Source organism: Chiroxiphia lanceolata, chromosome 1 (assembly GCF_009829145.1).
Source record: "Chiroxiphia lanceolata isolate bChiLan1 chromosome 1, bChiLan1.pri, whole genome shotgun sequence".
NCBI classification, from domain to species: Eukaryota; Metazoa; Chordata; class Aves; order Passeriformes; family Pipridae; genus Chiroxiphia; species Chiroxiphia lanceolata.
This window is the reverse complement of record NC_045637.1, coordinates 24,573,281-24,586,283: the sequence shown is the minus strand read 5'-3', so window position 1 is coordinate 24,586,283 and position 13,003 is coordinate 24,573,281. Positions and strand designations below refer to the sequence as shown.

The 13,003-nt window shown below is 40.9% G+C and overlaps 1 protein-coding gene across 4 annotated transcripts in view; it reads left to right on the top strand.

The window, feature by feature from the left end:
* The window catches only part of ESRP1 (epithelial splicing regulatory protein 1), a 34,709-nt gene extending 24,359 nt beyond the window's left edge, over window positions 1-10,350 (top strand). For 2 of the 4 annotated variants that reach the window (XM_032697558.1, XM_032697547.1), the window contains exons 14-15: window positions 7,409-7,514; window positions 9,027-10,350. In XM_032697558.1, coding sequence (XP_032553449.1) covers window positions 7,409-7,499 — 91 coding nt within the window. In that variant the 3' untranslated portion in view covers window positions 7,500-7,514; window positions 9,027-10,350. Of the gene's footprint in view, window positions 1-5,519; window positions 5,652-7,408; window positions 7,515-9,026 lie in introns of those variants that run through there. The other 2 variants (XR_004358769.1, XM_032697571.1) reach the window with 2 other exon arrangements.
* The last annotated feature ends 2,653 nt before the right edge of the window (window positions 10,351-13,003 follow it).

Genomic DNA, 13,003 nt, shown 5'->3' with positions numbered 1-13,003 from the left:
GTATCTGTCAAAGTCTATACATCTAGTAGTAAATTTATGATTTGTACTTTGTTAACAGTACTTTAAATAGTGCAGTGGAAAGAGGAGCTTCTTACTCAGTGGGTAGTGTGCTTGTAGGACTCAGCCAAAACATGATGTGGAAGCTGAAGACTGATATGGGTTCAAACAAACTGGATAAATTCCATGGCAGGAAATTCATTGTGAGTTAGTGAACACATAGAAACCACAGCTGGCTCAGGAAGTCCTTGAACTGAAAATAACTAGAAAAGTGTTCTTCTGTTCTGTGTCCTATGGTAAATTCTTGTGCTGTTGAACCGAGGTGTGTAGGAGAACTTGTTCGTTCACACCTTAGTACTTGTCTTGAGATACAGGCACTGCTTGAGAGCGTGGGCCTGTTCTAATGTGTTTCTAGCTGTATTCAGTTGTGCTGGTCTAATAGTGGCTAGGTTTGGGTTATCTTCCTGTTGTGCCAGTGTGTATACGGTTCTCTCTCTTGGAGTGGTTTAAATTAAAAGGTCTTTTTATGCAATAATGGTATAATTATGGCACTTCCTGCACAAGGAAATACAGAGTAATCATAGTGTTCTCATCTGTCTGCTTCCATCTCTTCCTGCTATGGATTAGGTGTGGTTTTTCTTGTTATACACTAATCAACTTGTATATACATGTGCAACATACATATAGCATTAATATTTATGTATGCATACCTACAAAAGTATGGGTGTGTAAAAGTAATACAACTAAGGTTAGAAAAAACTCACTTGTTCTCTGTGATGGATCAGATCCTCTGTAATGACCATCATGGGAAAACAAGTGAGGCTTTTTCCTGCCTTGGTCATTGCTCAGATCTCTACTGAAGCACCAATAAGTTACATGGAGTTTAAAGCTGGCAAAGCTAGAAACAAGTAGGCTGGATCAGAGCGGTAGTAGTCAGAGCTGCTGCCAGCAGCTTTGTTTATGTATCTCTGTCTGGCTAACCAGTATCACTTGACAGAACTGGGTTAGGAAACAACCATATGTGTATTTAGCCTGGGAGCTTTGTCACAGATGGATAACAGCAGCAGCCAGAAACAAAACCTCTTCATCAGCTTAGTTGTACTCACAGCATCATAGCAACACTCGGAACCACAGCTCTTAGACTCTTTGCACTCTTTATTATTATTATTATTGTACTAAGTATGTCAGCTTGGCTTGCATGAGGTCACATCTGCAGTGAATGGGCTCACTGGGCATAAAAGCCTACTGGTGGCTTTCAGTTGCTGTCCAGCAAATGGAGTTCACATGTTTACATCAAGTGGCAGAATCTGGAACTCTTCCTTACCTATCCTTGCTCATATTGAGCTGGTTTCCATCATGAATTTCTCAAAATAACCTTAACTCTTTAGTTAAAGACACAAACTTGTCACCGGAATGATTTCTTGGGTGGGACATTTAGTGATTCACTTCTGTAAATGAATGTAGCTTGCCAAGGATTAGAACAGCAGGGGTGCCTTGAACTGCTACTGTATTTTGTTGGAGGAGCAGTGCATTACAGGGAAGATTAATTGTTGCATGCCTCCATAGACTGTCATTATCCCTTTGTTTGTAAGTTTTAATTAGTAAAATTACCATGGTGTCTGAAAAGCAGCAGAAAGGTGGGTATCTGTAGGATCAATAGGTATTTGTATATCAGGATAGTAAAATTATTTAAATGAAAAAACAAAATGAACTCCACCTTCCTTCCAAGTTGGTAAGCCTGTAAAAATGTTTCTGCTGGTAGCAAGTGTCCAAGACTTACTCAACCCACCATACAAAATGGCACCATGGATTCTTCCTTTTGTTTGTGTAACATACTGAATCACTTGACTTTCAGCTAGCAGCTCTCACTGTTGTCTTCTGACTTTTCCTCTGCTAGCTGGTAAAACATTTGGATTAGTCTGAGGGATTGCAACATTGCTCAAGTTTGCTGCAGAGATCAGTTTGAGTGTAGTTTTTCCTTTTAACTTATTTACAACACAGTTCAGTGGTGGGAGAGATCTGTCTGTTATGCCTCAAGGTATGTGTGTCATCCATGCAAGTGGCTCTCTTAAACACTGCAGTGGTCTCGGATTATTCAGGGCACAAAGATATATTGCTGGATACTTCTCTTTACTCAGAAGCAGCCTTCTATGGGGTGTGTTAAAAGTCCCAACACTACCCAGGGCAGAAAGTGTTTCTGACTCCATTCCCACTGCTTCTTGTCGTCATGCTACCATCAACTTACGCAGTTGGGAAGCTGATTGCTGTAGTCAGATGGAGTGGACAGCAGGTTATCTGGTTAAATGTGGGGAAGGCATCTGTACTGAAGGAACTTTTGGTGTTTCCAGGGATAGAGTTGGGTTGATCTTGGAATAAGGCTCCTCTACACCTGAAAGCTTTTTTTTTTTTTTTTTTAGTCTTCCTTGTTGAGAACAGAGTCTGTGATATTTGTCCATGATTAAACAGCAGCCATGGGGATCTAAGTATTGCTATTTGATTAACAGATGACCTGATGGTTTAGTGCTACTACTCCTGCTATTTGTCAAGTTACATGGCCTTTCTTTAAATGGATAAACATTTCAGTCTTGGAAAAGGAAAATTATTCTGGTTATGTAAATACTTTTGCTAATAGCATGTCTTGTTAGTTTTTGTGAACAAAGTACCATGCTAAAACTTTCAACTTTGGTAATTATACTACAAAATTCACTAGTTTTGCTTCTCTCAAACTTTTGTATGAACCACTTCTAAAAAAACCTTATAGTAAAGCTGCATTTCCTCCTGATTTGGGGCTACTTTCCAGCAATGAACATTATAGGCATTATGCTGCAAGCTTGTGTGTATGTGCACATTATACCCATGTCCTGTGCCAGCCAAAGAAGTAGTTGAAAATCCCTTACAGTCTCTGAAAAAAATCTGCTCTTTGTTGGATTTTGGACTGATCTGTCAAAATGGATGATGTGTGTCCATTGCTTTTTCTGACCCTTCTGCTGGCTTCAGTCAGAGGATCTGACTTTGGGATGCTGCAGAGCTGCTTAGGGTCTGCTGAGCTTCCTAGACCTCACAAAAGGGGAGATAATTTAATGTTGAAATGCTAGTGGGTGAGTTTGACAAGTTTTCTTTGCCTACTAGTGTTCTTCTGTGTATTACAGTGAGGTATATGCAGTAAGACTATCCTGCAACACAGGACCTGTCTTAGAGTCCTGAAATTAATAGAAGCTGTCATAGCTTGAGAAAAGGTTATCTTCAGTATCTGTTGTCACAAAGTAGAAAATAGTTAATACTTAACAAAAAAAAAGATTTTTTCAAGACTACAGAGAACTAAGTCATAGGAAAAACAGGGATCGAAAATCTGCAGGGAGAGAAATGAAACCTCTAGATGGTGTCTAGGCACATATCTGCTCCTATGTGCAAATAGTGCTGGATATGTCTGTGGTTCTGTTGATTGACCTGCAAGATACTTGGCAGAGATCTGAAAACCTGCTTGGCTATGTGTGCTGACTGCTCCCAACTCACACCCACTTGTAATATGAACCACAGCTTCCTTCTGGATATTTGTATCTGTTGAGCAAATGTGTAATGGAAAAATGTTAGGAAATCAGGAGAGACAGTGATCCTCAATGTTTCCACATACTTTAGTGATCAATGTTTGGGATCCCTTTAAGGGTATAAATGCCAACATCAACCTTTACAAGATGTGAAAACTTGGTCTTGCATCCAAAACTGATTTCTGAAACTTAATTATGTTTTATTTTGAGGGTCTTTGGAGAATACAACAATCTCAGAAATATTGATTGGAAAAAAAATCCAATCTGCCTGATTAGATCCAAGAAGGATCAATTCATAAGGAAAAGAGGTTTGCATTGGGAAACGCTTCATACCATGTTTGATTTCAAGAACTGGATGGGTATTAAGCGTTAAATCCTTGCACTGCATCATTATATAGTGATATACAACTACTAAGAACAACTGTAGAAATTCTGTCTGACCTGATGTAAAATGTGCTAGTATTTGTTCCTGAGATTTGTTTAATTAGGGAAGATAGACTGGAATGTTTGTCTTGTATCCCTCTCTGGACGCTTTTCACTACCCATCTCCTCTATCGCCTGCTTTTCCATCTGGAAACACGACCACTCTAAGTCACTACTGTTTCTCTAGGAGGTTGTCACCCCTCAGACTGGGGGTAACACAGACCTGGCTGGGAGCAGCCCATATATTCCCTAAGGGAATTGGAGCAGATAGCACCCTTAGTCTAACCGGTGGCTGAAGCTGTTACCTTTATCTCCAAGGTGGAGTTACAAATTAGCAAGTGCTAATTACCATTGCGGTGCAGAGCCAGCAGGCTGAATAGCTAGTTTTAAACAGGTTTCCATGTTCCTTGAAACAAAGACCCTGTAGAAGGAATGATAAAAATAAAAGGGGGGAGGAAGAAAACTGAAAGGGAAACGCTCTTGCCCCAGCAAATGCTGTCCCACCAAAGCTGAGGGAAAAGCATATGGAAGCACAGCAGCAGGGCCAAGTGGCCGAGATGGTGGGAAAGCTGCTCTCTGGAGCACCAGGTAGAGCTGTCCTGGCCACTACTGCAAGTTCTTGTGGCCTGTCTCTCAGCAGAGGCAGAGGAACTTCAGTTTAACAGTGATATGTCCCAAAGACAAGGGCTGTAGCTGTGTTTCAAAACGAAAGCAAGATTGCCCAAGGAGTCTGTCTCATTGTTTTGTGGTGCTTTGTTTGGTGGGTTTTTTTGGGTTTTTTTGGGTTTTGGGGGGGGGGGTGTTTGTTTATTTGGTTTGTTGGTGGGGTTTTTTTAGTGGTGATACAAGCTACCTCTGTATTGCCTTACTAAATTAGTTTACTTAAGAAAGCTGCATCATGGTCTACTTTGGGGACTGGGCTCTTTATCCCCACTAATAAGAACTCTGCAAAGAAAGCTGGCAAAAGGTCTCTTTCCTTACTCTTCCTGTTAGTTTTGGAAGTAATGGCACTGTTCTCATAAGAATTCTAGAAAAACTTAAACTATTCTATATCTTAAGTTCTCTATTACTGCAGATGCACAAATTATCCTTTCTGGTAGCCTCAGCTGGCTGGCCAAAAGGACCTAGTGTTAATGACACTCTTTTTTTATAAAGCTGTGCAGGTGCAAATAGGCTCGAGTGGTGCATCTTGCTCACTAAATCCAAGAGCAAAATAATTCTTTTTTTTTTATTAAATATTACACATATATACAAGCGTCTAGCAGTAGATGGATAGTCATGTGGATTACATGACATCTTAGCAAAAAGAGGATATTTTCTGGAACTACCAATTCAAAACAAAACAGTTAAGTAGTTACAGTTTTGTGGCAATTGGAACAAGGCTATGAAAGACCTGACAAAGAATATCAAAGCTTCTGTCATCTACAAATGGAGTATTTTGGGCATAAGAAAAGAATTATTACTCCTGAATAAATTATATTGTTGTGGCATTAATATTGCTTTAAAGCAAGACAAGCACGTTCCTTCGTGGCACTAACCTTTAATATCCCACAGTTGCCATTGACCGCAGAAGATGCTGTGTCTAAAAAGTCCATGAAACAGAAATAAATGGAAGCAAATACTGCCTTGCTGGCAGCTCTGGAGAGTTCCTCCCTCAGGTATATTTGGCAGATAGGTAATAGAGACCGTTGGCCCGGATCTGACATCCAAACTGTGGATGGACATATCTGCTGTGGGTTCATATCCTTACTCTGTAGCTACTTTTAAAGAAATGGGGTTGGAGACAGCATGTGATGGCAATAAGTTCCAAAGCTGAATGGAAGGGGGAAGACTTATTTTCAGACTTATTAGTGTCATTAGGTGACCCCTGGATCTTGTGTTTAAGAAACTGAGTAGTACCTAGGTATATTGACTGTGGTAGTATTTTTTTAGGGATTAGTATGGCTATTAATATCATGGAAAAGGTATGCAGGAAACCATTAGTGAGTTGTGTTGTGATGAGTTTGTGTGAAAATGTTACTCTACAGCATAAAACCTTCCTACAGCTGTTTTTCTGACAATAGGCTCAAAATTGATAGAAATGATTACAAGTCTTGTCCTTGGCATCAGGCTGTCTCTGCTGTTTAGTGAAGAATTATTCACAAAGGTACGCAGGAACACAAAACTGTGGAGATAAAAAAGCATTATAAGCAGTTCCTATGGAAAATGGAAAAAGCAACTCTCCTAGACATGGATAGTTGTTCACGATGTTAAACTTCATTGAATTTCATTTGCTTTGTGAAACCCTTTGAAAAGGTTAGTTTGAAGAGAAGCCACAAACATGTTTATACTGTGTCCAGGAATGGCTTTTCTACTGAATTTGTTTGTTGTTTGCTGTGACTAAACTATCTCCTTCGATACTGTGCTCCATAAAGATGACCCAGGGCTTTGCAAATAGTGGGAACTTGGGGCGAGACTGAAAACTGGTGAAAACACATGCTTGGAGGCAAATGCAGCTACTGGGTTTAGAAGCTGCAGAGGCACTCAAGAAGATGAACTTTAACTTAGAGAGATGGAATATAGGCTAACAGTGTAGGTCTCATGAGGAGTGAGGGAGGAGTCTTCCACAAGGCATCTTGAGGCAGTAGCGTTTGGGCTAAAGTCAGTCTTCATAAATATCATTTTAGCTAAGGATTTAAACACAAATATAAGCAAGGAAAGGGAAGACTGATAGTGCCCAGCAGAAACTTTCTCATGATATTTTCATAGCCTTGAATTTGGAGAACAGAAGTGGAGGCAGTCTGGGAACTACCTTTCTAGTGTAGTTTGAAGAGGTTATTCTAGGTTTAAGTAATAGCATGAAAATGGTGATAGAAATGGGTAGGTGCTTGAAGCCATGCTCAGGAGATAGAACAAAATTATCAATGTGGCTTTGAGCAAGAAGTATGGGCTCTTTGGGGAATGAGTTTGTTTCATTGTTTTTAACTTTCATCTTAAAACTGTATAATAAATAGGAGTAGCCAGTGGCATCCTTCAGTATTAGGACAACTTGAAGGACAAGTGATCTATGCAAATCTTCCAAGTGGTGAACTTGTTAACTTTTCCCTTTAGAGACTTTGAGAATGTGTGTGGCTATGCAGGAGATGTGTTTATCTCTGATCTCCAGGGACACTCTCGTGAGGCCAGTCAGTTGTGACTGCCAGAGTCTGGAGGCAGTGATCTTCAACAAAATACTGTGTGTACCCCTGTGTTGCGTTGTTAGAGGAGGCTGATTACCCCAGTGTGGTTTCTGTTGTTGAATTGCTCTTGATACCGTGGTGATGGAAGCATTATGAATGTCTAATTGTGGCCTGAACTTTGTCTGCCCAGGGCTTTAAGAAAGGTTAAGGTTGCATAGCCAGCTGCTGGCTCTCTTCTGCACTAATTTGGCTTCTGATTGCTTCTATCTTAACTTGTGTTTGTAGTATGCAGCAGAGGATGGACTTGTACACACAAATGATCCTGCCAGGACAGTGTCCAAAGAATGGATTTGTATTTAAAGGCCCCAGCAGTTAGACTTCCTTAGAGAAGGTAAGGATATGAACCCCAGGAGATGGGGTTTGGATGCATCATAGTGTTTGCTTCAGATAACCACCATATTCAACATAACTTTTCATTTGCTGCCCTGAGAACAGAGCTAGTCTTTCCTATTTCTAGAATGTCATGCTGCAATGTATAAAAGCCTTGGCTGTTAAAGCCATCATTTAAAAGATTTTGACTACTCCAGTCATTGTAAGGGCTGCTGCTTTACATGGTTCCCAGGGCTTCAAATGCATACCACTTCAAGCTTTAATACCAGTACTGAGAGAAAGATCCTCAGAGACAGTTTCCTCTGTGGAACAAAGTGCAGAGATGATGTTACTTCTAGCAATGCACTAGGATGTAGTGTTGGTTAGGCAGAATGAGCTACTTTCTTAGGTAACTACAGAATCTGATTTCTAAGCCTTGTGCTGATGTAAAATTGCAGCAATGAAGTAAACTGTGTTTGTATAACAGCAGCTACTCTCTTGCCTTTGTGAGCTTTCTGATCAGGCCACTTTAGCCTTTCAAGCTTGGTTTACTTGATCTTCTGTATAGGAACAGTCAAAGGGTGAAGTCACCCAGAAAGCACTTGTGCAGAAAAATGCAAGTTGAACTGCAAAGCAATGTATTGGTGACTGCACCAGGTGCTTTATCATTTGCTGTAGTCTCAGAGGAAGGTATAGAAATATATTTATGAGAAATGGTCCTGTACTCTTTAGTCCTTTAAAAACATATAGTCAAAGAACTTTTATGCCCTTTTCTTTCCTCTGTTCGTTCTTCAGCTTCTCCTCAGTCCTTTGTTTTGTTCTCCTGCTTTTGACGCAAAGGTAACTTAGCCCAGGGTATAATCTGCTTCTGGGCAGAATCTTTACCTGCAGCATCACCTCACTGTCACCTGCTCAAAGTGTGCTGCTTTTGCATGTGCTTTGCAGAAGTGACCATCTCAAGTAGTTGGCTAACAAGCTGGCTTTTATCTGCGCTGATAAAGTTAAACCCCATCCCTATAGCTGACAGTCTGAGGCCGTAATTAGGTGCTCATTAGCATCCCGGCCTAAACTATGCTGCATAGCTTCCCACCCCGCAGCTGTTTGTCTGTAGTGAGTGTTGCCATGCAGTGACTAGGCTGGGAAGCTGATCTAACTGGAAGAACCCATGGGGGTTGCCTCTTAATCCGTTTTCAGCAAGTTTACAGCTTAGCTGTGCGAGTACCTGCGTTGGCCCAGAGATGGGAGGGTAGAAGTGAACAAAGCAGACGCTGAGGGACAGTAATGGCATTGCTGTGTAGGAGTTGACTAAAACTTCACCTTGAGAGGTAAAAGGTCATGTGATAATTGCATTAATTCTGGCATACTCCTAGTGAAACACTGTTTTCTTAATAGGCAATGTCACTGAAATCCTGTGTGTGTAAGGTGAAAACTAAAGCTTTGGGTTCTTCAACAAATATTTGATATTTTGGAAATCAAAAAATAAATATTTGCTTTTATCATGGTGTTCAGTGACCTGCACAACTCTTTTGTGCAGATTCTTCCACCCTTTCTGATGTTTTGAACAAACACAGCGAGCATAGATGGAGATTATCATTACATTCCCAGTTTTACTGCTTCTCAAGCCAGTTGTGCTCAAGAGAAAAAAATCACCAGAACTCTGGAAATCAGCAGATGGACCTCTAACTGTGTTCAAGTTGATGCACAATTTTCAAACATGCACACACAGACCACTAAGCCCTTCACTGAGAGCACAGGCGTTGAAATCATGCAAGTCCTTGAGGGTTTCTCCTTGATAAAGTATTCAGCTGCTCTTAACACAGACCTAGTTTAGCCTCAACCTAAAATTCTGATCTCTTATGTTCTTTGAAATAGCAAAAAAGTCTCTTTTTTTGTCTAATTTTGCACACAGTTCTTTTTTAATTAAAGTATTTTACAACCTCTAATTGTGCACTTGATATTTTAATTAAAAAAACCTTTTTTTTTTTTTTGGCTTGTATATATGTCTAAACTGCGCAAAAGAGACCATTGTAAACTTTATATGCAGGCATATTTTACACAGTGCAGAAATAATTAGGAATGTAAAATGGATTATCTGAGGGGAAAAATGCTGTAACTTTGTAAAAGTATACGTGTGGGATGTTAAATGCTTTGTCTCTGATTCTTATCTTGTATGCTTTTTCATATGCACTCAGGTATTTAAATTTTAAAAGGCTTACAGGAGTATGCATTTTCAAACTTTGCTCACTCTGCTTAGTCAGAAAACGAGAAATGTAGTTCATGTCTCTCCTGTGCTACTACTTTTATTTTTCCACTTCCTTCTCTACCCACCCTGCTTGGTGTTTGACAACCTTTCATGCAAGAGAAGGAATTGTGATCTCTAGTAAGACCCAGCACCTTATCTGCTTCAAAGGAGAGTCACTCAGGGATGGTAGTTTGAGGGTAGTCTCTCTCTGAACTAGAGCAGGTAACCCAGCACCACAGCTGTCACTCTTACCAGAGAAATCAGGTGATAAATGTGCTCTTACTTAAATAACTGATGTCTTTTAGCAGCCTCTGGTCTCCCTGCCTGCCCTGAACCTGGGCTTCAGGCTGAGGGTTAGATCACTACGTCTTTCCATGGCAATTACACTCATCATTTCTGCTGAAGAAAGGGGGAAGGAAACCCTGAAATAAAGAGAGTTGTGGGGCTAAAAGTTGCAAAGTGGATAGGTTCTCTGGCATGTTCAAAATAAATATTGCAGAAGTGAGGGCTTCAAGCACTTTGAGTTTGTGGTGCTTAGAGTCCTCCTGTATTTAGTTCCCATGAGCCCAACTCCACAACAGTGCCTTGCTATCTCTGAAAGGAAGTAAAGGGGAATTAAAAAAAAAAAACCAAACAAGGATGGTGGAGTGGCAAAGTAGGAAAACTGTTCTAGACAAGTGATAGTCTCCCCCTTTCGTTCTTCCTTTATTATTTTTCACTTTTCTTTTCAATGTACCACCCTCCCCCAGTCACTACAGCTGTAGTAATCTAGATTTACATTTTCTCCTGGCAAACTATTACATTCTGAAGTATCTGACAGAGCCTTTTTTAAAAAATCACTGTTCTGTAAGAATGAGTACATCAAACATGATTTATTGGCGCAAAATATTTTTAAATGGTATTTCTAACTTTTCTTTCTGGGAAGATGGTTTTGCCTTTCATTTTGTAGCATGATTATAAATTAATAGTTATGCATTAGCCTCTATAAACCACTGGGGAAGTGATGGTGGAAGGGAGTCTTCACATATTAACTGTGCAAATACAGACCGGGAGTGAGTGGAGGGGAAGAAGTAGGCCAGAAAAGGCTTGGAAAAATAAATCACAAACTGAATGCAACAATAATTAAATGCTTTTGAAAAACAAAGGCATACTTTATGTTGGGTTACACACATGGGCCTTTAGTTTGGGATGTTTTCCAAGTGTTCTATACAGTGCTGGTAAAACTTTAGCAAAAAGTTATAGCCAAAAATTGCCACAAAAATTGCAAAACGTGGATCAACTGCAGAGTGAACAGAGGAATTGTGAAAACTGCTCCCAGAGGCCTGCTGAAGGCATTGGGATTGCTTCATTTGGTGAAAAGGAGACTGAGGTATGAGAACAGTATATTAAAGATATGGCTATGAAGAGAGAAGGAATAAATTCTTCCCATGGTGAATGGGGCCAGGAGAGAAGGGATGGAGTTACAGAGGCAGATTAAGGGATCAGAACAAACCTTCTTATAGCAGCAGTAGTTAAATACTGCTCTGAACTGCCTGGGGAGGCTGCTCAGTTTCCACCCAGGTAATCTTTTGGGACTGATTGGCCAAGCACTCATTAGAGATGGCACTGGTAGAGCTGGTCCAACTGTCAGATGCAGACATGGACAAGATCTCCTCTTCAGGTCCCCTCCAGCCTTGTTTGTGGTGATATGCTTTCTTCTTAGGACTCTGGCCTCAGATGTTAGCAAGTGAACTGTTGTCATGGTTTGAGAGCCCCAAAATTCAATTCTTGAGTTCAAGCCCCCCTCCCTCATCTCAACTCAGTGTGAGATGGGTTTTCCAGACACCACACAAGACTCAAAATGGGGGGAAGGGAATATATTACAATGACTGTACAAAATAAATACTACAATGCATTATATACAATCTTAACTTTCTCTACCATGACAAAACAGTATTTACAATGGATTAAATCTCTTTTCCCTTCCAAATAAAAGTCCAGGAGGGAGGAAGGAAAAGATCCTTTCCACTCTCAGAGCAGCAGTGTCTTCAGGGCAGCAGCCTATCTCACTTCATGCAGCAGCTGTAGCTGGATCTCTGCCAGTACATGAGGGGGTATCCAAGCCCTCTTGGCCCTTCATCTCCAAGCGAGGGTCTTCTCTTCCATGGGCTGCGTTCACCTGGACAAAGGTTGCCTCACCACGGTCATATCAACGAAATGCAGAAGCCTTCATGATGGTCTATATCTTCAGGGGATTCAAGCCCCCTTTGCAGAGCTCTGTGCTCTGTCTCAAAGCAGTGGGGGGGGTGGGGGTGAAAGCCATCCTGGTCTAGCTTTCCAGGACGCTTGAGCTTTTCAGCTCCTCTCTGCAGTGCATGCTGCATCTTAGGACTTCCATTCAGTAGGAGTCCATCCTCTCCACTTAGGAGAGGTCACAAAAGGAGTTTGAGGGTTTTGATTCAGTTCTTACCCCAAACTCTGTCTCTGTAGAGCTTAGTTCTGCTCTCTCTACTGCTGGCTCTTGTCTCTCAGACAACTCTGTGTCTCCCTGCTCAGCTACATGCTTGTTTGCTGCTTCTTCAGTTCTTATCTCTTGGCTCTCCGCCACTTTCCCTCAGTCAGTACTGTTTTTGCTGCTGCTTCTGCTGCTCACAGTGGAGAAACTTCTTCAGCTTTCAGCTACAGACACTTAGCCCAGTCTTACACTGTTCCAAGTCCCTGTACTCCCCCTGACAGGGGCTGGGGGGGGGCCAGAGCCCCCTGTGGGGCTGAGGGCCCCTCAGCTCATGGCTTTCACAACATGGCTACTTCTTCAACATGACAACTACTACAACTACCTTCTCTTCTGGTCTGCTTGTGATATGTTTATATTTTGCAAAAGCGTTCATTGGCTCAAACCCCAAGGGTCACCACCCCCTAGGGATTTACCATTTTATAACTTCAGGGGGAAAACTGTTTTCCCACACACACAACTATACATCTTAATATATACAATATGAGCTGGGGATTGTGTTATTTTTCACAAGCTCTCGTATTTGAGAGTCTTTAGACTCTATTTTCAGAACCGAATTCTTTATACAGTTTTTCAATAACTATTTTAATTGATTACAATTGGAATTCATTTAACCTAAAGCTGAGGAAAATACTATTTCTTCATTATAATGGGTGCAGGTTTTAGAAAACAGGCAAACTAGAAGTTAGGTGATTTCTACAAAGGGGGGAAATGTGTGTATATTCTGTTTTCTTTTTGCAAAACTAGCAAAGCTTTGAGATTTCCTAGCTATCTCTGA